At 36.2% G+C, this 27,975-nt stretch overlaps 1 protein-coding gene across 1 annotated transcript; it reads left to right on the top strand.

The window, feature by feature from the left end:
* The first annotated feature begins 21,236 nt into the window (after positions 1–21,236).
* LOC131164317 (uncharacterized) lies at positions 21,237–22,095 on the top strand. Its single transcript, XM_058121424.1, has one exon. The coding sequence runs from the start codon at positions 21,503–21,505 to the stop codon at positions 21,884–21,886; it is 384 nt and encodes a 127-aa protein (XP_057977407.1). The 5' UTR covers positions 21,237–21,502; the 3' UTR covers positions 21,887–22,095.
* Positions 22,096–27,975: the final 5,880 nt, after the last annotated feature.

Genomic DNA, 27,975 nt, shown 5'->3' with positions numbered 1-27,975 from the left:
TCGTAGAGTTCATAAATCATTTGCTTGTTACCTACTTGAAGTTAATAATAATACCTAAAGGCAGTATAATACGAAACAATCATTTGCCTATTGGCTACTAATTTTACACAACTATTCAATTCCTTTTGATTCTATGTGATAGTCCGAAATATTGATTTAAATCATTGTTCATATTATTAATAATTACACTAAATATACTTTAAATTTTTGTGGATCCAAATGCTAACATGATATTTTGTAATTAATAGATTTTATAATTACTCTTGAATAAAATCATCTAATTTTATGCACTACTAATGCTGCTATTATTATTACTAACAAAAAACAACAACAATAATAATAAATTTACATTATCATTGATTTTTATACTTCAATAATATTAGTTTTAATTATTGCAATTAAAAATAATAATCATTGTTGTTGTGATTGTCATTGATATTATATGTTTACTTTTATTGGTTTGGCTTAAAGATGCCAACCTTCCCTTTTAGGTTTTAAAATTTTTATGAACCTTCTTTGACATTTAAATTTTTAGAACACTTATCTTATGTTTGAAGAAACTTTAGATTTGAATGTGTTAGATTTGGATAAAAATATAATACAAAATTATATTAAAATTTGTTCAAATGTCTAAGTCTTTATACAAAACTAAAAAGAATTCAATGTCTTTGGCCCATTAAACAAAAATGAATTACTGTTTTGTAGTGACCTCAATATATATATATATGATAAAGACAATTGATACAAGGTTAATATGGGTCCCCTTAGTTTAGGGATGGGTGACACATGTCCTCTCATTAATGTATCTTATCTTTTCATTAATTTACCATATCTCCTCGCTAATGTGTCTTATCCCCTCACTAATGTATCTTATCCTCCCATTAATGTGTCTTATCCCCTCACAAATGTGTCTTATCCCCTCATTAATGTGCTTTAGCACATTAATATAAAGGGGGGAGGGGTGCTATACATATGAATTGCAAGAGGGAGTGAAGGATAAAGTGAAGGAGAGAAAGAGATGAAGAGAAGGAGAAAGAAAGAGAAAATAAGAGAGTCCCAAATTTTGAGAATTAAATTTTGGGTTGCAAGAAATTGTAGCGTGAAGGGTTAAATTAAGGTATGTTTATAAATCAAATTTTGGTGCTATGCTTTGATTTTTATTATCATATAAGCATTATTTTAGTTGTTCAATTTATGAATTTTGGAGGTATCCTAATATAGTCCTTAGAATTTTCAAAAATTATATTTTGAACCTTACTGAAATATTGAACGCCTAAAAGATGAGGAATTCTTTGGAGCCAAGGTTATACCAAAAAATTTTAAAATTTGGTGGGCTGCTAGTCAATATATCAATATTCTTGAAGATTAAATCTCGGAATTTTCTGAAGTCATTTGATATGATTTTTGATTTTTCGAAACTATAGTCGGTTTGCTGTCAGTATGCTGTTAGAGCTACAACTAGACTTGGGTTTAGAATTTATTTTATAACTTCTACTTCGAATATGATCACAAAATTTGGTAGGCTCAAATATAACATATATAGGAACATATGAATTTAATTTGGTGATTTTTGAAACTTGAGAAGATGGATTTTGTATTTTTCAAAGTAAGTGCTGAATTATGGAAAGTCAGTCCAACTAATAGAATTGAAAGTCAATTTCAAAAATCAAGTTTAGTGACCAAATGATGTTGTATGGATACAAAATTTGTGACGACCTGAAAATTTCACTACTTTGATACGACATGTAATAAATATTTTCATATAGTGGAAGACCTCAAATACAAATTACTAGAGTACTAAACTATTTCTTTGTGACAACAATATTTCCAGACGGCACAATTAACATTCCTAAAATTCTAAACTCATTACAACACAATTAAATTAATAACAATTCTAAATAAAACCTTTTATCCCACTCATGCTTTCACTGCGCTACTCTGATTACTGTTATACTCCTTATGATATCTGAAAAATATTAAATAATAATGGGTTGAGACACTTTTTAATAAGACAAAATAAATTATTATCAGTATGTGGCAAATGAGTTTTAGTACAAGACAACTTACTAATTTATCTATTAAACTCACACTTGTAAAATAGAGAACCCAATATAAGTAATAATAATATGTAATTTCCTTCAAATCATATTTTTTTAGCCTACCATATGATTATAACCACATAATTTCACAATATGCATAGAAAAGGCATTTGAAATCCGTAACTCACACCTATATAATTGAATAATACATATTTTCTACTCAAACATACTTTAACTTAATAGCTAATCATGTTTTCATAAATCTACATATATATATATATATATATATATATATGAGAGAATTTTCCTGTTGGAACTATCATATATCATCATGTATAATCCCCCACAATTGGGTTGTGCGACCCGAAGGCTAGACCTAGTCATGGCTGGCCTATCAGGCTAAGTCAAAACTGTTATGTCTGTAGTACGATTTCTCACCCAACCTGGTTCACCTTTGGCATTTTTGAATTCATAATCTCCTTTCATGATGACCCGCTGTTAGAAACCTGTGAGCATTCAGATCAAAGTGACACCACGAAATTAACGTGGTTCAGTCAATAATAACCTACGTCCACGGAGCACACACCAAAATTCACTAACTCGCCGAAAAATGTTACAATTCTCTCTCTCTCTTCCTTCCTTCTTCCTCTCAGCTCTCTTGAGCTTCTCTGTGCTCTCTCTGCACTGTTCTGAGCTATCTCTACACTATTCTGTGCTATATTCTTCACTTTCCACAGCCCTCTTTATATAGGCTTGGAATTTACATCATGATTAAATACAAAACAATCAAATTAATCACAATTGGAAGTTTATAATATAGAGTTTAATTGAGAGATAATTCCACCGCGTTTTCTGACTCAGCAACGCGTCATCTCCAGCTGTCTCTTGACTCCATCTCTAACAATCTCCCACTTGGAGACAGAGACACCTCCTCAACCAGAATATCATGAATAAATGATGTGCTCATAATATGTATCTTCAGACATGAAGACCAACTGAAGTTGAACACAACTTCAACCCCTCTGTAGTCACCATCTTCCTTTCTGCTTGATTCCTGCGGACTAATCTGATGGCTGTCATCTTCACAACTAGTGTAAAAATGTCAGTGTAGTCAATCCCTTTCTTCTGCTCGAAGTCTTTGACTACCAACTGAGGCTTGCACCTTCTGGAGCCGTCATGCTCCTCTTCAATTCTGTACACCCACTTGTTGTGAAAGCCTTTGGGCAACTTTCACGTTCTGTTGGAGGTGAGGGACTTCATCTCATCCTTCATCGCAAGCTCCCACTTGCTTATATCTGCCACCTGACATGCTTTATCATTGCATTCAGGCTCTCCTCCATCTATAAGAAGTAAGTAATCAATATACCTTATGTCTGGTATATGTGACCAAGTAGCTCTCCCAAGCTCCAGAGCTAGAGTAGGAGATGGGGTGCGACAATCTGCTCCACTGGTTCCTCCACCTAAGGATTCTTGGTATTCTGCTGATGTGTCCCAACACATTCATGGGTGTTTATCTGGAAACTAACCCTCTTCTGTTTCCTGACTATACAATCCTCACACATGTCAACCTGCACTGACTGTAGACCACTCAATTTTTCCTTTGAGTGTATCACCCCGAGTCCCTTCTCGCTCATGTGACCAAGTCGTTGGTGCCAGATGTTGCTGTCACCATTTCCTGCAGCAACTAAAATAGACATGGAGGCATTAGAGGTTAGAAAAGGTGTTCCGCTTTTCTTACCTCACACAATCGTTAGTACCCTTTGAAACTTTCCATTCATCGCCAATGAATTTCGTCGTGTATCCCTTATCTGCCAGCTGACCCACTGAGATCAAATTTTTTCTCAGGTCTGGAATATACCTAACATCCTTTAGCTTCCATACTGACCCGTTTATATTGATCTTCACAACTCCCTTACCGATTACGTCGCAAGGTCGATCGTTGCCAAGGTACACCTTACCAAAATTACCTGGTGTATACTCCTCTAGGCAATCTTTGCAACATGTGGCATGAAATGAGGCTCCAAAGTCTAAGGCCCAAGACTTCTGCTTACTCTCCAAAAAGCATATCAACATCTCATTATTCTCAGAAGCAATATTTGCTTCTGTTTTTGCCCTCGTCTCGAATTCTTTCTTTTGACTCCTGCACTGGTTCCTGAAATGACCAGTCTTTCCACAGTTCCAGCACTCAATAACTTTTGTCTTCTGGGAACCTATGTCCTGAGTACCTCTAGGATTTTTGGATTGACACCGCCTGGGCCTAGGTCTGCTGTGGTTGTTTGATCGTCCATGCCTATTTCCTCTGCCTTGACTCTCCATGTTCAAGGTTGAACTCGAATTGGAGCTATGGTTCAGCTGCATTCTTATTTCCTCCGTCAAAATCATGCTGACAACCTCATCGTATACAAGCTTTGATTTTCCTACGGAGCTATTGATGGTAGTGACGACACCATTCCAAATTTCAGGCAACTGACTGAGAATCAATAAAGCCTGAATCTCATTATCAAACGTTATCCCGACTGAGGCGAGTTGATCAGACGACTCATTGAAGTTATTCAAATGTCTGCTAAAATTCTCACCTGCATACATGTTCATTGTAAATAATCTTTTCATGAGATGTACCTTATTTATGGCTGAAGGCTGCTCGTACATATTAGAGAGAGCATCCATAAGAGACTTGGTGGATGTTATCTACTTGATGTTGAACGCCACAGATTTCGACAACGTCATTCTGATGGCTCCGAGGGCTTTTCGATCAAGCAACTCCCACTCATCCTCGTTCATGGATGTTGGTTTATCCTTCAACGGTAAGTGCAATTCCTTCCCAAACAAATAATCCTCTATCTGCATCTTCCAAAAATCGATATTGTTTCCGTTGAACATTTCGATTTTTGAGCTCTTTTCATTTGAAATCTTGATTTATTAATCTAGAGATGGAATTAGCTCAAATGGATAGTATGGATGGATCCGGAATGATCGAAAACCCTGGAAATGGTTCAATTCGCTCGAAAAACTGACCCAAAACTACTCCGAAAAGCTCAGTTAAAGTTTGGTCAAACATGGTCAAGCTTGCTGATGTGGCACTGCTGACGTGGCGGTGCTGATGTGTCCACCTACTGACGTGGCAGAGGTGGGCCCTATTGATAATGTGGCACAGGGCCCCTGATGATGTGGAGCTGACATGGTAGGGTGGAGCCCACTGATCACGTGGCCTTCGCTGACGTGGCGAAGCTGGCATGGCCGGTTCTGAAAAGGCGGGTCGGATGTGGGTCGTGGATCGGATCTCAGGTCAACCCGAGTCTGAGTCACCTTACAGGTCGGGTCTGGGATGAATCGGGTCGGGTAGAGATGGAACGGGCGAAGAAGACACGTGCACTGTGTGCAGCGCATGAGGGACTATTTGCCGGCGCGTGGAGAGGCATCTTGCTCCGGCAAGGCGCGTGGGGGCGCATGCGGCTTTGTCTGAACTCCTTTAGAGCTTTGGATGGTACGTTTCTCCTCGTCTCGGCGAGCTGAATGCGATGGTGGCCTCAAAACGTAGTTTTGATCTACTGGACAGAGCTCTAAATTTTGGGATCACTTCTAATCTGGCTTTTCTGCTCCAACCGTACTCTAATATCACTTGTTAGGAACCTGTGAGCATTCAGATCAAAGTGACACCAAGAAATTAATGTGGTTCGGTCAATAATAACCTACATCCACGGAGCACACACCAAAATTCACTAACTCGCCGAAAAATGTTACAATTCTCTCTCTTTCTCTCTCTCTCTTTCTTCCTCCCTTCTTCCTCTCAGCTCTCCTGAGCTTCTGTAGTAACCGGGAAAAAAATAAAATTTTTAAAAAAATAATAATAAAATAAAATTAATTAATTAAATTAACAAGTAAAATGAATAGTATGATAAGGAACAAATATATATATATATATAAATATTAAAGCATGTATATATATATATAGATATGTGTGTGTGTGTGTGTGTATATATATATATATAAAGTATGAAAGCTTCTTAAAGAAGCTTTACTTTACTTTACTTTACTTTACTTAAGGTTTATTATTATATATATTTATAAACTAGCACAAGCTTCTTTAAGAAGCTTTGGAAATCAAATTTTGGATTTTGGTGGGCGTGCTTTCTCTCTTCTCTCACTCTCTCTCTCTCTCTCTCTCTCTCTCTCTCTCTCTCTCTCTCTCTCTCTCTCTCTCTCTCTCTCTCTCTCTCTCTCTCTCCTACGACTCTCTCTCTTCGATTCCGGGCTAGTTTTACGCCGGATCGACAAACCGAAGCCACTTACGCTCCTGGCGAAGTTCTCTACAAGTTTACCGGAGTGGATCATCAGGGAAACGAAGTTGGATTTCATCCCAAATCCAAGGTAAGGCTTTATATTCAATATTTGGATTTTTGGCAGTTGAAGAAAGTGATATACGCGTAAAAATACTGAACTTTAATACTGGAAATTTTCAGTTCCAAGGTGTTGATTGGGAACGTTGGGAATCATCCCTAAGTTGAGGTAAAATTTTTTAAGTCGAATTTGACTTAGTGGTAGTTATAGAAAATGTTGTACGTACGAAAATACTAAACTTTAATTCTGCGAGTTTTCATTTTCAGGGTGTTGAGTTGAGAACATTGTGGGTACGGGGAAGATTTTAGTAACTATGAGGAGCATGAGACGCACTTGAGGCAAATTTTGCAGACACTTCGGGAAAAGAAGTTGTACGCCAAGTTCAGTAAATGTGAATTTTGGCTGGAGAAGGTTGTGTTCTTGGGGCATGTTGTATCTGGAGACGGTATTTCTGTGGATCCTAGCAAGATTGAGGCTGTAGCGAATTGGGTTAGACCGAGAAATGTCCACGAGATCAGGAGTTTCTTGGGGCTAGCAGGCTATTACCGTCGTTTTGTTAAGGGATTCTCAGCTTTGTCAGGACCCTTGACACGACTGACGAGGAAGAATGTTAGATTTGAGTGGGACGATAGTTGTGAGTAGAGTTTTCAGGAGCTGAAGCAGAGACTAGTCACAGCACCAGTGTTGATCATCCCATGTGGGGGTGAAGGGTATACCATTTATAGTGATGCGTCCTTGAAGGGACTTGGCTGTGTATTAATACAGCATGGCAGGGTAGTGGCTTATGCATCCAGGAAATTGAAAGAATATGAGAAGAACTACCCTACCCATGATCTTGAGTTGGCTGCAGTAGTACACGCACTAAAGATTTGGAGGCATTACCTGTACGGTGAGCAGTGTGAAATCTTCTCTGACCATAAAAGTTTGAAGTATTTCTTTACGCAGAAAGAACTAAATATGAGGCAGAGAAGGTGGTTGGAGCTGATTAAGGATTTTGATTGTACCATCAATTATCACCCAGGGAAAGCAAACGTGGTAGCTGATGCGTTGAGCAGGAAATCCAGGGAGCCAGTGTTGGCGGCTATGGGGATCCAGCATCTGATCATAATGGATCTGGAGAGACTCGGCATAGAGTTGGTGGAGAGTGATCTCCCAGTATGTATTGCCAGCCTAGTGGTACAGCCTACCATGCAGAAGAGAATTAAAGCTGCCCAGAAGGAAGATCTAGAGCTAGTGGAGGTGATTGACGGAGTACAGAGTGGGCAGGGGGAGGAGTTCAGTATCGCATATGACGGAGCTTTGCAGTTCCGTTCTAGATTATGTGTTCTTGCCGATACTGAGATCAGGAAGACTATTCTAGAGGAGGCTCACAGATCTTTGTATACAGTTCATCCCGGTAGTACGAAGATGTACAGAGATCTGAGAGAGTCATACTGGTGGAGTGGTATGAAGAGAGAGATTGCTGAGTATGTAGCGTAGTGTTTGACGTGCCAGCAGGTAAAGGCTGAGCACCAGAGACCGGCAGGGCAGTTGCAGCCGTTATTCATCCCGGAGTGGAAGTGGGATCACATATCGATGGACTTCGTGTCAGGACTGCCGACGGCGTTACATGGTCATAATGCCATCTGGGTGATTGTTGATCGATTGACGAAGACCACCCACTTTATTCCCATCAAGATCAGCTACTTCCTCAGCCGTTTAGCGGAGATTTACATTCAGGAGATAGTACGTTCTCATGGGGTGCCTGTATCTATTGTGTCGGATCGAGACCCACGATTCACATCACGATTTTGGAGGAGTCTGCAGGAGGCTCTGGGGTCTCAGTTATCGTTTAGTACGGCATTCCATCCTCAGTCAGACGGGCAGACTGAGAGGACGATATAGATATTAGAGGACATGCTCAGAGCGTGTGTACTAGACTTTGGGGGTAGTTGGACTCAGTTCATGCCATTAGTAGAATTTGCGTATAATAACAGTTATCAGTCTAGCATTGGCATGGCACCATTTAAGGCTCTGTACGGTAGGAGATGTCGTTCTCCTTCATTTTGGGATGAAGTGGGTGAGCGGCGAGTAGTGGGACCAGAGCTGGTTCAGCAGGCGTGTGATAAAGTTCGTCTTATCAGGGATAGGATCAGTGCAGCTCAGAGCCGACAGAAGAGTTATGCCGACCATTGCCGTAGGAATTTAGAGTTTGATGTAGGTGATCACGTATTTTTGAAGATAGCTCCGATGAAAGGGGTTATGCGATTTGGGAGGAAGGGTAAACTTAGTCCTAGGTTTATCGGTCCATTTGAGATTCTAGATAAAGTGGGACCGGTCGCCTACAGGCTAGCTTTGCCACCTATATTGTCCAGGATTCACAACATATTTCATGTTGCTATGTTGAGAAAATACGTCCCAGACCCTTCTCATGTCATCAATTATGATGAGTTGGAGCTTAGTGATTCACTGGGATATGAGGAGGTACCAGTACAGATTCTGGATAGGAAAGTGCAAGAGCTACGTAACAGGACGATTCCTCAAGTTAAAGTCTTGTGGAGGAATCATGCAGTAAAAGAGGCTTCTTGGGAGTCTGAGGAGCAGATGAAGCAGAGGTATCCGCATTTATTTCAAGAAGTCTGAGTGAATAAATGTAAATAGTTAAGTAGTTTTCTGTTGCAAGTACATGTAATGGTTGAATAGTGTAGTACTTTAGTTTTGGGAGAATGGTTTTCTTTTGTGTATGTAATCTTTCAAGACTCGAAATGTAACCACGGTATTCCTCCGCCATAAGTGAGGGTAGGTAATAAAATGAGTAGACCCTTTTTCCTAACTAAAGGATGGCGGGTTACGGAAACAGTAAATTTCGAGGACGAAATTCTTTTAAGGGGGGAGGAATGTAGTAACCGGGAAAAAAAATAAAATTTTTTTAAAAAAATAATAAAATAAAATTAATTAATTAAATTAACAAGTAAAATGAATAGTATGATAAGGAACAAATATATATATATATATATAAATATTAAAGCATGTATATATATATATATATGTGTGTGTGTGTGTGTGTGTGTGTGTGTGTATATATATGTATGAAAGCTTCTTAAAGAAGCTTTACTTTACTTTACTTTACTTAAGGTTTATTATTATATATATTTATAAACTAGCACAAGCTTCTTTAAGAAGCTTTGGAAATCAAATTTTGGATTTTGGTGGGCGTGCTTTCTCTCTTCTCTCACTCTCTCTCTTCTCTCTCTCTCTCTCTCTCTCTCTCTCTCTCCTACGACTCTCTCTCTTCGATTCCGAGCTAGTTTTACGCCGGATCAACAAACCGAAGCCACCACGACGCTCCTGGCGAAGTTCTCTACGAGTCTGCCAGAGTGGATCGTCAGGGAAACGAAATTGGATTTCATCCCAAATCCAAGGTAAGGCTTTATATTCAATATTTGGATTTTTGGCAGTTGAAGAAAGTGATATACGCATAAAAATACTGAACTTTAATACTGAAAATTTTCAGTTCCAAGGTGTTGATTGGGAACGTTGGGAATCATCCCTAAGTTGAGGTAAGACTTTTTAAGTCGAATTTGACTTAGTGGTAGTTATAGAAAATGTTGTACGTACGAAAATACTAAACTTTAATTCTGCGAGTTTTCATTTTCAGGGTGTTAAGTTGAGAACCTTGTGGGTACGGGGAAGATTTTCTTAGGGGCTTTTCAGGAATCAGGTAAGGGGATAAACTAAGCTAGTTTTGTTTTGAGAAAATGTATGTATATATATATAGCATCTGGTTTCAGGAAAAATAAATATATTTATATATATGATTTATATTTGGAAAATACTGTTTAAATGATGATATGTTGAATACGTAGAAAATTTGTTTAGTGTGGCATGAGTATAAAAATGTTGTGAAATACTGTTTTTTTTTTGAATGGGGACGATATGGATTTCTATGATGGAAAATCGGCGTACAGGCCGAGATATTTTTATATGTATATGTGATTTGACGGCGTATGGGTCGTGCTATGTGGATGAGATTTGCCGGCGTATGGGCCGTGCTATGTGATTTGCCAGCATACGGGCTGTATTATGTGATTTGCCGGCGTACGGGCCGTGCTATGTGGTTTACCAGCGTACGGGCTGTGCTATGTGATTTGCCGGCGTACGGGCCGTGCTATGTTAAAATGTGTAATACCGGCGTACGGGCCGATGATTTTCATGATACACGTATATATGTGAAATGATATGATTGATGTGAAAATAAATGATATGAGATATTTATGTATCACGGTTTTAGTATATGTATATGATATCAGAACCTGGTTGGCTTGGTCTAGGCTAGCACTTGCACGGTACCGTTGCTATGTGTCCATGGTCCTCGTGATCATGATATCTGTGTTAACGCCGCTGTACGAAGTGGTGTGAGATTGGATGGTCGATGTGGTTATTTTCAAGAAGTGTGCTGTTATCGCCCCTGGTGTACGGACCAGTCTGGGTAGACCCATAGGACCTACAGACTACTGTTTGACTTGGCAGTGGTCGGCCAACCATTGTCAGGTTCCGCCTTCAGGCCACACAACCCAGTCATGTGGGGGTAATACATGACAACAGCCAGCTAACCTACCAGGGTTGTTTTTATGTTATTATTATTATGATATGAGATGAGAAATGTTTATGAAAAGGCAGTATGTTCTGCCATGTTTTGATATGCATATGTTTTCCCAGATTTGATAAACAGTATTAAATATGTTATGTATGGTATATGTAGAACACAGAATACTCATGTTGCTACACACTGGTATTAGTTTATTTCCCTTACTGAGAGGTGTCTCACCCCTAAATCTTATACATTTTTCAGGAGCCCCTGATAGGAGAGAGGGAAAAGCCCGCTGATCTAGATCAGTTGTTTGCCCTCTTTGGAAGGGTAAGTTTTTGGTAGGGACAGTTAGGTTTTGTGGGGATTGTCCCTAGATTTCATTTTTGAGATGTATATACTGTGAGATAGAAATTGTAGTGACTCTGGTATGTGTTATGCACATTATGATGAGATGTATATGATTTTATACTTTCTGCTGCGTAGGCTTCTGCTGTATGTTTTGTTATATCCCTGGTGCCCACGGGCCCAGATGGATTGTGACCTGCTGAGTTGGAATGTATGATGTGATGATAATTTATTTATATAAAATATATATATATATATATATGTGAAAAAGGAGCAGGTCGTTATAGCTTCTCTGTGCTCTCTCTGCACTGTTCTGAGCTATCTCTGCACTGTTCTGTGCTATAATCTTCACTTTCCACAACCCTCTTTATATAGGCTTGGAATTTACATCATGATTAAATACAAAACAATCAAATTAATCACAATTGGAAGTTTATAATGGAGAGTTTAATTGAGAAATAATTCCACCGCGTTTTCTGACTCAACAATGCGTCGTCTCCAGCTGTCTCTTGGCTCCATCTCTAACACCCGCCGCATTTTAAAATTGTGTGCTTGGATGAAGATAGTCATTTGATTTTTCCAAACGGGTAGTTTGAGTCGTTGAACATTGGCGGTTGTCACGGATTGTCCTTGGGAAAAGGTGCTCACCAAATACACCATTTAATTTTTACGCTCTGAATTTTACTCCGAAAAATGCAAGCGTATCGCTCTAATACCACTTGTTAAACGTCTCAACCTGGGAGTATAGAGTCAGAGGGGGTGACTCTTTTCACATATTTAAAATTTTCTCTACAAAATAAAACTCTTGGCAAGATTGCAAGCAATTATATCTCAATAAATATAAATCATGCACAAGATATAAAATAAAGAGTGTAAGGGAGAGAAAGATCAACGCCGGTATTTTTACGTGATTCGGCACCAAGCCTACGTCCACATCTCGGGACCAACCCAAGGATTCCACTATAAATTCCTTCATCGGCGGAGAAGCCTTACACTTGGGAACAAATCCTTACCCTCGGGAACAAATCCCTACCGTACTTACAAAGAGCCTTCACCAATCGGTTTACAAAGAACCTTACAAGAACGATTCACAAAGAACCTAACAAGATGATGGAAATACAAAAGAATGCTCCTCAAATGAGCTAATATCAAATACAATCAATCTCACACTATTCGCTCAAGGATTGAATCACACAAGATTAGTAAGAGAGAGAGAATTGAGCACTTGTGAATGAATGATTAAAATGCAAAGTCTTAGGTTTTGGTAAAATGATATTTTTCACAAATATGATCAATAATGTTCAAAACCATGTCTAAACAAGCCTAATAGCTTGTATTTATAGCTAAAGAGCCAATATGAACGTTAACTAGCCGTTGGGAGTGAATCCTATGTGATTTGCTTGAGAACTAACCGTTTTACAGTTGTTAGCATCATTCTGCCTGTTAGACTCGTCGACTAGTGCTCAAGATCGTCCATTTTGGACTTTTCTAGCAAAAGTTATGTCCCAAATACCAAAAATACCAAAACGTGTTTAGGACTCAAGGTTGCACTATGTTAGACGATGATTGCTCTGTTTTTCCTTGTCAGAAAGCCTTTTAAAGACTTAAAACATTTTTGGACAAAAGTATATGAAATATATTAAGTCTAATGAAGATTAAAACTTGTTTAAGTGAGTTTCCATTTGAATATAAGATATCTTGATTAAGAAAATATATTTAAAAACTTATTTGGATATCTTATATACTTCCATGTCCTTTATGAAAATATGATATAACTTTCTTGAAGCTCTTGGACATAAAACTCATTTTATTAAAACCAGGACAAAGTATGAAGAAGTTTATAAAACCAAGATGTTGAAAACTTGTCCCTTATGAAAATATATTTGAGTTTAGGATTCATTTGACAAACTCTTTGTTTTTATATTTGAAAACTATAAATGTTAGTTTGTGACTTAAGTGAAAGTCTATAAACTTTAGTGTCCTAATATGCATATGCAATTTTGCTAAACTCTTACTTAAAAATCATGCAAGAATCAAAACCGCAGAAGTTGCAAAATACACTGCCTCAAACACACACTCATTACATATAATTAAACAAAAAGCTTCTTTTATTTGTGCTTGAGTCTTTTCCAAGTGAGTATCCATTTGATCTTCCTATTCGAATGCTAACTCGGTTCGATCTTTGCCTTTGATCTAGTACTTCATGTACATGTACCTGTACTAATATGATCTGCAAAGATGGAAGAACATTAGGAACGATGTATAGGTTAATATCATCAAAACATATAAACTATGATAGTGTAGCCACCAAGGCTAACATCGCATAACCACTTTTAGGTTATCCATAACCCCTGATGCAGTTACAAGAGCTACTATTGATATCCTACATAACTGCCTCGAGTCACCCATAAGCCCCTAAGCATAATGACAAGTCACCCATAACCCCCCTAAGCATAATGACACGCTTATAAATGCCAAACTGAAGGGGAGTCTGCTTTACCACTATAAAAAAGAGATCTCAGGAGGAGGTAATCATCTCATTCTCACTCACTTTTCACTTACTATTACAATATAAACCTCTCATTTCCTAATTTAAGTATCAGAGTGATCCCCTAAAGTACATCTTGGGCCATCAAGCCATTTTTATTTGATTTTTCTCAGGTGGTCGCAATTGAAGGACGAAGTAACAAAAACAGTTCGATTCTTGATAGGAACATTTTTCTTGTGTTATAATGTCTAATAATATATCTAAACAAACACAGATCAAGAAAAGCTTGGATTATACTACAATCAATAAATATAATATTGTGCTAGCTTGTTTGGATCGAAATTCAAAATAGGAAGGCAGGAACACTTTTCTAACTGCTGGACAAATTTAAATAATGGTTTTATTATCAGCCACTTGACTAACACATGTGGGTACTATTCATCTCATTTTCATTTATACTATATATAGTATATTCAAAAAGTACTTAGATTGCCATGGTTCTAATATTACCCATGTGATCACGTGACAAATGATTTTAAAATTAAAATTAAGATCATATTCCTCAATTTTTTTTTTCACATTTCTCAATTAAAACAAATCCAAAAAAAAAAGAAGAAATATCGTGAGTCACTCTTAAATTTTATATTAAGACACAAGATTTAGGACTTATCCAATCGCAAAAAATATTTCATATTTATTTCTTTTGAAATAAATAAAAAATATTATTTTATTTTAAAATTTTTATTAAAAAAAAATAGTTAAAAATATATTTCGACATTTCAGTTTTCTAATATGAATGTCGATAAATAGAAAAATAAAGCGATATTTTATTAACTTTTTGAATTCCATCCTTGGTTTTGATAATAACAAACCACGAGTTACTTATGTGTGGTTTTAGTACTTGAGCAGGCTTAATATTTTTGCACACACATAAGGAAGTAATGGAAGCCGAGAGGAACATAAAGATCATATCATTCGGCATACTCCATGACAAATCAGAGGATCAAAAGAAGAAGGAGAAGACATTTGTGCTATATTGTAAATGCATTTTGTTTTATATTTTGGGTTTGTAATATTATGGACACTAATAGTTGTATTGCATGCATGATATTATGTATAATCGGTCGGCCAACGCCACGTTTTTTAGGCTAAATTAAAAAGCCTTTGCCGTTGTTTGACCCTAGGTCCCTGCATTTAAATTTTGACTAAAATAGGACCAAAATCGTAAGTTTGAAAGGGTTTCGGGCGACCAAATTGCGAGCATTAAAAATGTCTCGAAAGACCGAACAGTTGAAAAGTCTATATGTTGACTATGGCTCGGGCGACAGAACTAATTTGAACTAAACGTCCACGGTCGACTGAACCCTAGCCCTAACTTTTCCACCTTCCTCGAGCGCCCGAACTTCACGTTCAAATTAACCTCGGGCGATCGAATCCTTAAGTTTGGTAGACTGAACTTAGGACCGGGCGACCGAACCTTGAGCAGTTTGGAAATCGCCTTAGTTCAATCACCCAAAGTTCTCACCGGGCACCTGAACTTCAAAATTCGACCAAACCTATGGTCCTGGCGACCAAAACTCTCGGGTTGACCTAATTTTTAATACTGTTAATTGGGGTAAAACAGGGTTAATTTTATTAAACACATTTAAAATAATTTTAATAATTACCCTTGTGTCCCAACGGTAATCTTTTTGAGTGTGGCCTATATATATATATATGTATATATATATATGCTCATTTGCACAAATTAAGCCAGGATTAGGGATTTTGATCAACAAAATTTTCTCTGAATTTTTGAGAGTTATTTCTTCACATTCAAACCCTAATACTCATCCTTTGCTCATTCATTTGAAAAATCTTATTGTGTGAGAGTATTCTTGAGTGATTCTACAATATTCCTATTTTCTAAAAACTCTCTTTGAGTGATTGCTTGATTATTTTTATATTGAGAGTTTAGCTAAGGTTTTCCCCTGATTTAATTTAATAAATCTATTGTGTGGGAAACATAGTAGCTTATGGGTCTTGACATTTGAATTGTAAGACACCTAAAGCTTGTGTTTTTGATTGTGCAAGTATTATTTTCACAAGCTTATTTTTTCGAATATCTCTTATGCTAGAATCTTGAGAAAGTATTTTTAAAAATATTTTAATTACACTTGGTGAAAATCTGGAGGTATCCACATGATTATACCCTCCAGTTATGATATCCTTTCCCCTGGAATCCATCCTGAAGATAAGATAAAAACCGTCTTAGAAATTCCACATTTATAATAGTTGATGTAAGTATAGAATGACTAATAATAAAAAATTTGAGCTTGCAGTTAAAGGGATCATTTACACAATTCTGCTACGAAGCCGTCAAGGTACCGACCTCTATTCATAACACTGACACTACACACGTACTCGACCGACCTAACGTTCCCACCTACATTTCCAAGTTCCAGTCTCTCAACCTAGAAACGAAACCATTGATGGATTTACCTGGTTTTCCTGATATCGTCATTCCAAAAAAAACACAAAAGACCGTCGAAAGATCACCGTCTCTAGGCTTCCAGACCAAGACTCGCTCAACCTACCCACTTTTATCCTATCTCAACCTATACTCTGGTAATCTTTAATCATCCAAGTCTACAGAACCTAGCAAACCTAGGCTCTGATACCACCTGTAACACCCCGACCTGCCACGTGGGTGCAATGTGCTACTTTAGTGACGTCCGTGTACCTAATACCATATTTATTATATAAATGCAGCGGAAGTAAATAAAATATTCTCCATAATCCATTACCAGAGTTCTAAACTACCTATATACATAATAGTCTCCAATTATTCATATTACTTTCCAACTAAAATAAAGAAACTAACTCCGTTTGTACGACCATATTACATAACTAGAAAACTTTCCACATCTTAAATACAGTAGAGTTCTTACTGACACTCACAAAAACTAACTGGCTTTCACCCCACCTATAACGACCTCAAAATTCTTATCATTTTTTTTAAATATATACAATAAACATTCTCACGCAGCGGAAACACAAATCATAAAACCATTATACATAAACTGTACAATACCAGAATCTAGAATATACAAACCATACAAAAATGTCCCTCCAGTGTCATCTATCCAAAAACATACACCACTCTGACAAAAACTCACCCTATAACCAGGGTGATCTGAGCTACACTTTATCCGCGAGCCTGACCTGCTCGCCTCATTGGCTCACCTGAAAAAGAAATATTAAGATAATGGGGTGAGTCGACGCTCAGTACGTGGAAATATGCTATTACTAGTGTGTGGCAACTAAGTTAAGAATACTTTTAAAATAATTACTGAACCGTAATGCAATAAATCATCTATAAATCATATCTTTCAAGCATATCTTTCTTTCTGTATTTAGAATATACTGTATCATCTGTTTTCTACTTTTCATACCGATATTATATCATACTATACTCATCATATACTGTAAAACTGTATACATACATATATTTGTACTTTTTTCCTAAGATTCTGTACGTCATGATTTGACCCCTCATGACAGGGTTGTGCGGCCCGTAGGCGAGACTCTATCTGGTCGGCCCTCCAGATAAGTCAATATACTCTACACTACCTCAGCCCGGCCAAACTGCATCCTTTCCTAGGCGCGGGACTGGCTGCTACCTCGTCTAACCTGCCCCCTCTACCCAGCGTACTAGGGAGCTGCATCCTCTCCGAGCACGGTTAGACGGTACCCACACACTATCTAAGATGTGTAGTTGCACTCTATATGAATATAGCAACGGTACCGTGCTCTATAATCTGTATCTATACTGTGTCTAACTATAATCTTTCCACAGGGATCTGATACTATATACATATATACATATATATTCTTTTACTATTTTCTTCATCATGTTTCCAAAATTACCATAACTCTATCTTTCTGTGTTGTAATACTGTAATCTCTATATACTGTATCCGTACCTCTGTATATCTATCTGTATACTCTGTCTATATACTCTCTATGTTATGGTAATAGGAAACATGGAATACTATAACCCTGTATTACTGTTCTGTATAAAGTTATAATATAAAATACTGATCTGAACAAACTGTACACATGTATACGTATATATATGTATATCTGTTTCATGAAACTATTCATATAAGAGCTGTATATATTGTCTACTTTCATGCATTCAGTATAGTATGATATATATATACATTATAAAAGCCATATAAATTGCATTGTCACATAAAAGTCTACTTAGGCCACACAAATATTTAACCTCGTAATCAGTAAATACTATATAATAAACTGGTATAAACATGCGTCGATGAAATCTCTAATAGTACTATGAAAATTCCTAGCATAGCATATTTCCTTTACCTCAACTTTGAAAAACCCCTATAAAAATCTGGCTCTATACCCGCAGGATTCCTAATCCAATATCCTGAAAACGTAATCTCCTAGAACAAAACATTAGTATTTCTTAGTTTACACCATTTCCTATAACTGCCAGAAAGTAAAAAATTCAATAAAAGACCTTACCCTGATTTTGGGATGAAATCCAACTTCGTTTCCTAGACGATTCGCTCCGGCAAACTTGTAGAGAACTCTGCCAGGAGCGTCGTGGTAGCTTCGGATCTTTGATCCAGTGACCGGTGGGGCCGGAATCAAAGAGAGAAGGGCGAGAGAGTCGTAGGAGAGAGAGAGGAGATAGAGAGAAAGGCACTGGAAATGAGATAAAATCCTGATTTTTCAAATATTTATACTGCCAGATTCATCGATGAGACACGTCACCTCATCGACGAGTCTTTCATAAAATTCGTCGATGAAACCCTGTATTCGTCGACGAAATTCAGAGCAGCCGGAAACCTCTCTCGGTATTTTCTCATCGACGAAACCCTGTATTCGTCGACGAAATTCAGAGCAGCCGGAAACCTCTCTCGGTATTTTCTCATCGACGAAGCCCTGTTTTTGTCAACGAAATTTCTTAACCACTCGTCTAGGAAGCCTTGTATTCGTCAACGAGTCCTTGTAATTTCTTGAATTTATTTTATTCTCCAAAAGGCAATGTCGTTGACGAACCGTACGGTCTCCTTCTGTTTCTGTATCTATTTTCTCTCCCTCTTATTATTAAAATTCTATTATTCTTCGGGTCACTACACTGCCCCCAGAGTTCGCTAAACTCGACCTCGAGATGGTCCTGAAAAGATAATTTGTATATTAGGGTGGGACAATTCTCAGTAAGAAAGATTAAGTTAATATCAGTGTGTGGTCAACATGCATTTAATATTTACAAAAACATTCATCCTTCATTTAATCGAAAACAACTATTTTACATTGTACTCACTTTATACAGTTGAAAATATTCATCTCATTTCGTTTCCATAGTATAAATAGTTTGGTAAATAAGTAATATCACTCACATAAATCTACAAACATGCATAAAAGGCATTCCTTGGGACTAAACGCCATTTACTTCCCCTATGGTATGGGTTGTGCGACCTGAAGGCTGGTCTAAGTCTGGGGCGATCAACCCAAATTAAGTCAAATCATATGTCTGCTAATACACCTGCAGGCATTCGCAACTCGCTTGTGGCTCCGATTGCCTTACCACTTCCTGGTCCGGACTTCCAAGGAAGGTACACCCTCTACCGAGGCTAATCGGCTGAAACCACAATACACTTCTATCTAGAATAGAGTGGGCGCACATGGTCAACTACTGAATCTTTAGCAACGGTACCGTACTCATAATACAACTGGTCCTCAAGGTTCCTAAAGCATATCATGCAATTTAAGTAATAAATACTGTATCTCAAACTCATTTCGTATAAAACCTGTCATATTATAAAATCCCGACCCTCGACCGTCATATAAAACTCGGCTCACAACCGCTAATCAAATCTCGGTCCTTGACCGTCATATAAAGCTCGACTCACAGCAGCTAATCAAAATCTTGGCCCATGACCGTCATACAAAAGTCGGCTCACAGTCGCTATATCAAATCCCTGCATTTTCACAAACAGTTCCAGTATTTCAAAAACATTCATAAACTCGGTTATACAATAACCCTCAAAATAATATTCATTTGCCACACAATTTCCATATTTTGAACATAGCCCTAGGCAACTAAGAAACACTATATATTTAGTTTATATCGTCAAACCAAACTTTCCATCACTTATTTTTACTCAAAATACCGTATCATATATCCTAAGTTTGAAAAGTCCATTTTGAACGGTTGGTTTTTGAAACAACAACTGAAAACATAAATATACATATATAGCATTTTAATCGGTTCAACTTCAGAAAAATCCTGACTTAACTTAATCATCTTACCTGTTTACTAAGAGAGGTCCTATAGTGCTCCAAAGGCCCACCCTATGGCGATACGAAGCCCAAATATCTGAAAACACATTTTTCCAGAATAATAACCATTAAGCAACTCCAAGCCTATACACCTTATTTAATCAATTAAATGCTAGGCAAATAGCCTATTTCTACCCTTACCTCAAATTTGGAGTGAAACCTGAAAAATCCCATTCAAAAATCTGCTTCGTTAGACTTGTAGAGAAACTCCCCTAGATCCTTATGGTAACTTCCGATCGTTGATTCGGGCGACGAACGACGAGATATCGTAGAGAGAGAGTGAGGGGCACGATTTTTAGAGAGAGAGAGAGAGAGAAATTTTAGTTTCTTAATGAAAAAATAAAGTTAAAACCTATTTATAGACAGTTGACCCGGTCGTTTCGTCGACGAAATGAAGCCTTTGTCGACGAATTGCAAAAGGACGTTCGTCGACGAAAGAAGGAGTTCGTCGACGAACCTTATGCTTGAAATTTCTCTTGTTATTTCTTCGTCTACGACGCCTAAACTTCATCGACGAACCACAGAAGGGCATTCGTTGACGAATTGCTGCTTGCCTTTGAATATTTTCTCTTTTTCCTTTTCTTTATTTATTTTCTTATTTTCTAGGTTCGGGTTTCTACATATATATATATATATATATATATATATATATATATGCTAATCGATTGAGTCAAGTTCAAACCAAAAACTTTAAGCTTGAATTGAACTTGAGCCGAACTCGAGCCAAACTCAAACTTGCTCATAAACATTCGAATCGAGCTCGAGCTCGTCACAAGTCAATTCAATCTAACTCATTTGCAGCCCCACAACTAGATTACATAAATAGCTTTCAAATTGCTGTTAAATTTTATCTTCTTTAAAACTACTACTAAGTTTTGTCCAAATCCATATAAGATTCAAATCTAAGATTCGAAGTGCCGTAATCCATACTCCAACAACCGAAAAAATAATTATATATATTTTTATTTTCATCACTTATATTTTTTTTTTTTTTGGATATTTTTTCCCGTTAATTAAAAAAAAAAAAACAAAGGTGGGGTTAACTTTAACCATGTGGATGGATGATGAAATGCCTGCGCTGTCACGCACTCCGCAATGCCATCTCCACTCTCCAGCACCACTGCCAAGTGCCAACAATATTCATGAATCCCGTTAGCTATACATGTCTACCTTCTTCTTCCTTCCTTCCTTCTGTAACTGAAAACTTTACCTCTTTTTAACCTAATAAATCTCGGTGGGGTCCACCCCCACCTCACGCAAAGAACCACCCTTGCCCCCCTCGCCGTATATACCCACACACATAACACGTCGCCAACTCCATCTTCGCTCTCACTCTCCCTCCCTCCCTCCCTCCCTCCCTCACTCATGGCCCTGGACCGTCGCCCCATGCCCCGCTCCCTCCGCCTCCTCTCCGCCGTCTTCCGCCGGAAGCCCCTTCCTCGCCGCCGCAAGATCCGGTCTGTGCGCCTTGGGGGCGAGAAAGCGCGGCGGGGGTTCCTGGTGAGAGCCTTCAGCCGGGTCCGGCTGAGGTGGCTCAAGCTCAAGTACTCCTGGATGCTGAAGAAGCTCAAGCAGTACTACCTTTCCGTATTGGATGACCTGCTTCACGGCGGCGCCGCCCTCGACTCCTTCCAGCGCAGCGTTCTGATGGAGACTTCTTTCGCAGTGCCGGTTATGGGCATTTCCCTTTCTACCTATCCTTCCTCCGCCGCCGCCGCTTCGAGTCATCGTCGATCCATCGTCGCCTGACCACGGTGATTCCCTCTCTCTCTCTCTCTCCGGCGGCTTCATGCTTTTGCTTGATTCAATATGGAATCTGTAAGATAGATAAAGATCGATTGAAAATTAAGATATCGAGATTGATCAGTACCTCATATTTCCTTATTAACTTACCGAAATCACCTAGCTGTTTTTCGCAAGTTGCTTAATTACATGATCAGGCGATTTTAATTTCTTCATTCAATCTGTGGAAAACTGTTTCTGCTTTTGTTTTTATCCGATTTGAAAAATGATAATAGCTGAAAAGTGAAAACCAAATTAAAACTTAAGGATTTAATTTTTCAGAGATGACATTACATCCAGCTTCACTCTATTCTGTCTAGTCAGCATTCCAGCAGAAACTGGGGATGCATATCCTGGAATATGCAGTTAATTATTTTTTAGTCATCATTATAAAGGAAAGAATATATGCAGTATATTTAAAAATATTTTGAAAGTTAGAATTATTAATTTTTGCAAATTACTTGGGTATTTATGGTTTTTAAATTTTATAATTAAATAATTACTTATGAGATGAGGCCATTTTTTGGGAATAATGAAGGAAAATGTTAAGTAAAAGCTTATTTTCTTAATTAATATTAGTAATTTGGTAACATTAATTACACGCGTCCTTCAATTTAATGACTTTAAATTTAATAAATGATATTTAATAATAATAAATTAGATGAGTTGTTTCTTATTTTGTAATGTGCAATTTTAAAAATAGAAATGACAATGACACGGCATCTAACTAACATAACTTGATATCTCTAATATATATATATATATATATATATATAATTATAAAAATAATATACTAAATTATAGTGGATATAATTAATTAATAATTTGTAAATATAAATGCTTCTCAATGATCAAGTGATTGGTCTTTGAAATGTCAACATATAAGGGCTTTATTAGGATAGGGACCATCTTATAATCATTGTATCTTCTAAGTTTAATTTAGGTTTAATTATAAAATGGTTGCTTATCATAAGTTTGGTAAGTTTTAGAAGACTCCCTAATCCCTATTATATTTTAATATTTTCATATGGACCAATCCTAGCTTTGCGAATTTTAAATTAAAATTAATACATGGATCTAATAAATGAAAACAAATAGTACCATGTATTCAGTCAATTACAATGTGATATTGTCCCTTTTGTCCTACTAGTCTCACAATGCTATAAAAAGTATTTATAGTTTTTATAATTGCAAATTCTATAATGTACATTTGATGTAGGACCGCAACAAGTTTTGCCGTCCGATCTCTGATGTTCTCGTTAGAGTAACGTATACTGATCCATCTACATGATAGTATCTTAAGATTACTCTAATATCAAATGTAATGGTTTTGGGATAAAGCAGACAATACCTTATTGAGATTACGTCCAAGACTGTCACACTTAAGTTATATTTTTATGTAAAGAAGATATGCTCATTTTTAGATATAAAATTTTAATAAGAATAAATCTTGGTATGTGAATGCCTAAATGGTGCGGGTGTCAAAATTATGATTTTAGAAAATTTTCTTTTACAAAAAAACTGTTTAAAATAAAATAAAATTGGGTGTTGAAATTCTTGGTCTCTGTGTCTAGGAAAGGTTAGGAATTGGAATCCTAACATTAAAATAAGACATGGGGGAAGGGGATGACCTCGATGGGTGTAAAATTTAATATGTAAATAGCATTTTTAAATAATAATAATAATAATAATTAACAAATTACCTTCTTATGATATCATTGTATGCGTCATTAGATTAGTGTGAGGCCATGGATAGATGTAAGTTCGGAAAGATCCAACTCAGCCTATGTCAGGCTGGTCCATCGCATAAGACGACGTCATTTTGAATAAAAAAAAATTAGAAATTTTCATCATATTGCATTAATGAAATTGGTTATCAGGAAGGAAACATATAAATATTCTTGTCATTTATTAGTTTCTCTTATTATTTAAAATAAGATTATCATAATAATTACAACAAAAGGTATTGACTTTTTCGAAATTTGGCCAAACCCAAAAAATATAAGATTTAATAAAAATATATCAACCTTTCTTGAAATTTTAAAAATCTTACCTATCTCTTTTTCTATTTGATTTTTGGGATCTTTATATCCTTCTTCATATTATCTTTTCATCAAATATGAAGATAGGTTTGTGTCATTTTCGAATATTTTAGAAGGTGTCCTGCTATCTGTCATGAACTCATGACATCACGGGCTGGTGATATTCAGCATTTTTACTTTGGAGGTCGTAAAAATTTTTAAAATTTTGAGAGATATTAGTTTTTTTTTTCCTAAATTTTAGGAAAGGTGTCTGACAATTTTAAAGTTTTAAAGGAGGTTCACGCCTTTTTGTTGAACCTCTTGAGAGATTAGTGTTTTTAACATTAACCATTTATCTAATAAATTTTAAATTTAGATTTATTCGAAAATTCATAAAATTACATACAATTTTGTGTTACATTAAGTTTTTACTCATGCAATTTCAAATCCAATACTAAAATTAAAGTCCTTTACTTTCAAAAAGAACTACTAGCAATGACACATGACATTAGCATGATGGGTTACTTAAGATCATATGATAATTTAAAAAAAAAAGAAAAAAAAAGAAACAAGAATAGGACACGATGGTACATCCAAAAATTAATTTCAAATAAGAAACCTATCCAGAAATGATTGGTATTTATTTTTTTGGATATAAGATATTGCAGTAAAGTAAATTTATGATGAATTATTGATATATATTCTATAAATAAATTTTATTTATAGTCGTTTTCAGCATTCATATTTCACATGACATGTTACATAATTATTGAAGTATCATATATCTTCTTCATGACATAATCACAAACATGGATGATTGACTCATGAGATGTTCAAGTTGAGATCACGTCAAAAATTAAATTAAATTAAATTAATTTATTAATAAATATCAAACAACTGTCAAGCCATGTTAGACAAATATTATTTGGACTAACAACATTCAAAGGTTATTTGAGTGCACTCACTTTAAGATTTTATAGTTATTTTTTTGAAAAAATATTTTTTCAACTTGAAATTTTCATATTTAGTCTCTGAACTTTTTTTTTTTTTTTTTTTTTCTATCTTGGTGTTTTTTAATTGTTTAAAAAAATTTGAAAAAGACTTTACATGGTATGTAATCCTCCATTGATTCATGAGAATTTTCAAATACAAAATTTTCAAAGAAAAAATAGATAAAAGGATAAAATTTCTAACAAAACTAGGAGTTTGAAACTATTATACTCATCCTTTTTCACGTATAGGATTTAACCCTTTTATGTACCATGAAAAAGTTAAAATTACAATGTAGGTTATGAGATATTACTAAATTCTGTTACTTAATTTCGATTCTTCTACTATGCCGTAGTAAATTATGTCGATGGCTCAAATGCATAAATTATAATTGCCACATAATAAAAGGACGTTAAAATGGATAAAATTATCAGAAATTATTTAAAATGAAATCTATTTGTTTACATGGAAAAATATAATATACTATATGTAACGTCTCGGACCCGCCACATGGGGCCCGGAGTGTTATGAGACCAACACACATCTTTGATACCATTCAAGCAGCGAAAATAATAAAATAACCTCAACAGAATATATTAGAGTTCTATATTTGCACATGCAGTTCCAAAATAATTACAAGCACATCCTTCATATTACAGAAACCTGAATAAAATATATAAAACAAAAAAACTAAAACATAATCGTTCGGGTACCACTCACAAAACTACCCCGCCCTGAAGCTATCTAAGTTTGATCACCTGAATAACCTAAAAAGTTTAAATCATCAACGGGGTGAGACACCTCTCAGTAAGGAAGAAATAATTTATAATAGTGTGTGGCTAAAGTGTTTTTAATATATAATTAAAATATTCATGCAAATACGTTTACAATCCACCGATAACAAAATATCACGCCCATAATCATACTATGGTCAATGTCTTTGTCGTCCAATCACGTACCCACAAATATAAATATTTTACTAATAATTTCCGAGAATAGGGAAGTCAATCCACCCATACAAGTAGATTCCCTCTCCTCTAGTGTTAGCACCAGGGTACTCACCTTTCTCAGTAAGCTCTCGAGTTATTTATCTAGGTAAAATCATCGACAATATGGAAGGTTACCCACCCATACAGGTGGCTTCCTTCTACTTTGGTATCCACAAATAATTACCAGAGTACTTGCTTTTCTCAACAAGCTCTCGGGTGGAGTAATCTACTTTATCATAAATACTTAATTAATTGAAGTCACATGCAGCCAACAACATTCGTTTATAGAACTCCACACATATATGGATATCCAAATCAATCCACACAAGATAATCATATAGTCGTCAATCATATGCACATAGGGTTTGCAACCACACAATAAGTATTTGTCCACACAGGACTCTAACACACACATCATACATGTCTACACAGGACTGGCAATTACAACATACCTGTGCACACAGGACTGGTCTACACAGGACTAACCAATCACACAACAAATATGTCCACACAGGACTAATCAAACCACACACAACACAAACACCTTGTTCGTGGTAAATAGGTAAACAACCTTCTTATACCACTGCCAATGTTTACCTCCCAATATATACGCCCATATAACGACCTCCTCATACCACTGCCAACGTTATATGACGAATATACCAAGTATGATATAACGACCTCCTCATACCACTGTCAATGTTATATCGTAATTTACATGAACCACAACACAAATCAATAACAAACCTGACCAATCAATCACATTCACACAATTACCACAGTATACACAATCATCCAGTATTTTCAACCAAACAATGTCACAACTCAACAATATTCGCAACCATCATGATTTATCATTCCATAATACCCATAACCATTTAATTAGAAAAAATGGTTTCAAGTTACACGATTTTTTCCAATATAATATATAATCAAATCAACATTTTCATTTTTTGTATCATTCATATAATTATACCAAAAAATATATATAATTTTGTACCCAAATCTAACCATTTTAAAATTATTAAAATTCTATTATAAAGTATTTCCCCTTACCTGCTCCTCGGAATTCAGCCTAAAATCAACAAAACGAGACTCAGTATTCCAAAAATTCCAAATTCCTCATATCTTAGTAAAACACCCTTATAATACTTCCTAGGCTTCAACTACCTCAAAATAATAATAATACCTTAAGTTATTTCACTTACCCTGTTTTTGGGATGTTTCCTAAACTTCTCAAATCGAAAATTCACTCTGCCTATATTGTAGAAAATCTTCCCAGAAGCCTCGTAGTAGTTTCTAATTATCCAATTGAGATAAATCTAGCCCGGAATTGAAGAGAGAAAGTAGTAGGGCCAAAATTCTAGTGAGAGAGAGGATACATGCAAATGATTTCGCGCTGAAATGAAAAATTCGCTATTTATAGGCAATGATTTGTCGACGAGATCGTTGACGAATCTGAGTACACCGCTCGACGACAAAACCGAAAACTCATCGACGAATTTCAGTAATATGAAAACCTTTTTCGGTACCTCGTCGATGAGACATGTGCCCTCGTTGACGAGCCAAAACAGAATGCTCGTCGACAAGACTAGTTGGTTCGTTGACGATTCTTTGTTGACATTCTTTAAAACATTTTTCTTTCTTCTCTTTTTCTTCTTTTATTATTTTTATTAATTAAAATTTTCGGGTCGTTATACTATACACCCAACCCTAATAAAGGAATTAAGGTTAAAACTATCTAAACATCATATTTTAGATAATAAAATTAAATCCTTAAACTTATCCTATGTTTGGATAGTATTTGAATTTGAATTTGTATTGAATTTAAATTAGATGTAATACAAATTTGTACTGAAACTTATTCAAATTTATCCAAATCCAAACCCAAAACCTGAAATTGTTGCCCCCAATGCAATATAAGTGATTTTGAATTAATAATTATCAATTTAAGTTGAATTTTCATATAAAATTACTTAAATTCAAGCCTTGTAACCATGAAAAGAAACAAGGGAGAGAAAAAAAGAGAAACTCTCGGCAAGCCTTTTTAACTTAT

The sequence above is a fragment of the Malania oleifera genome, chromosome 9 (genome assembly GCF_029873635.1).
Source record: "Malania oleifera isolate guangnan ecotype guangnan chromosome 9, ASM2987363v1, whole genome shotgun sequence".
NCBI lineage: Eukaryota > Viridiplantae > Streptophyta > Magnoliopsida > Santalales > Ximeniaceae > Malania > Malania oleifera.
This window is presented reverse-complemented; position numbering and strand designations above follow the sequence as displayed.

What these genes read in the sequence shown, in the direction of transcription:
- LOC131164317 (XM_058121424.1), top strand. Translation starts at nt 21,503, where the DNA reads ATGGCCCTGGACCGTCGCCCCATGCCCCGCTCCCTCCGCCTCCTCTCC.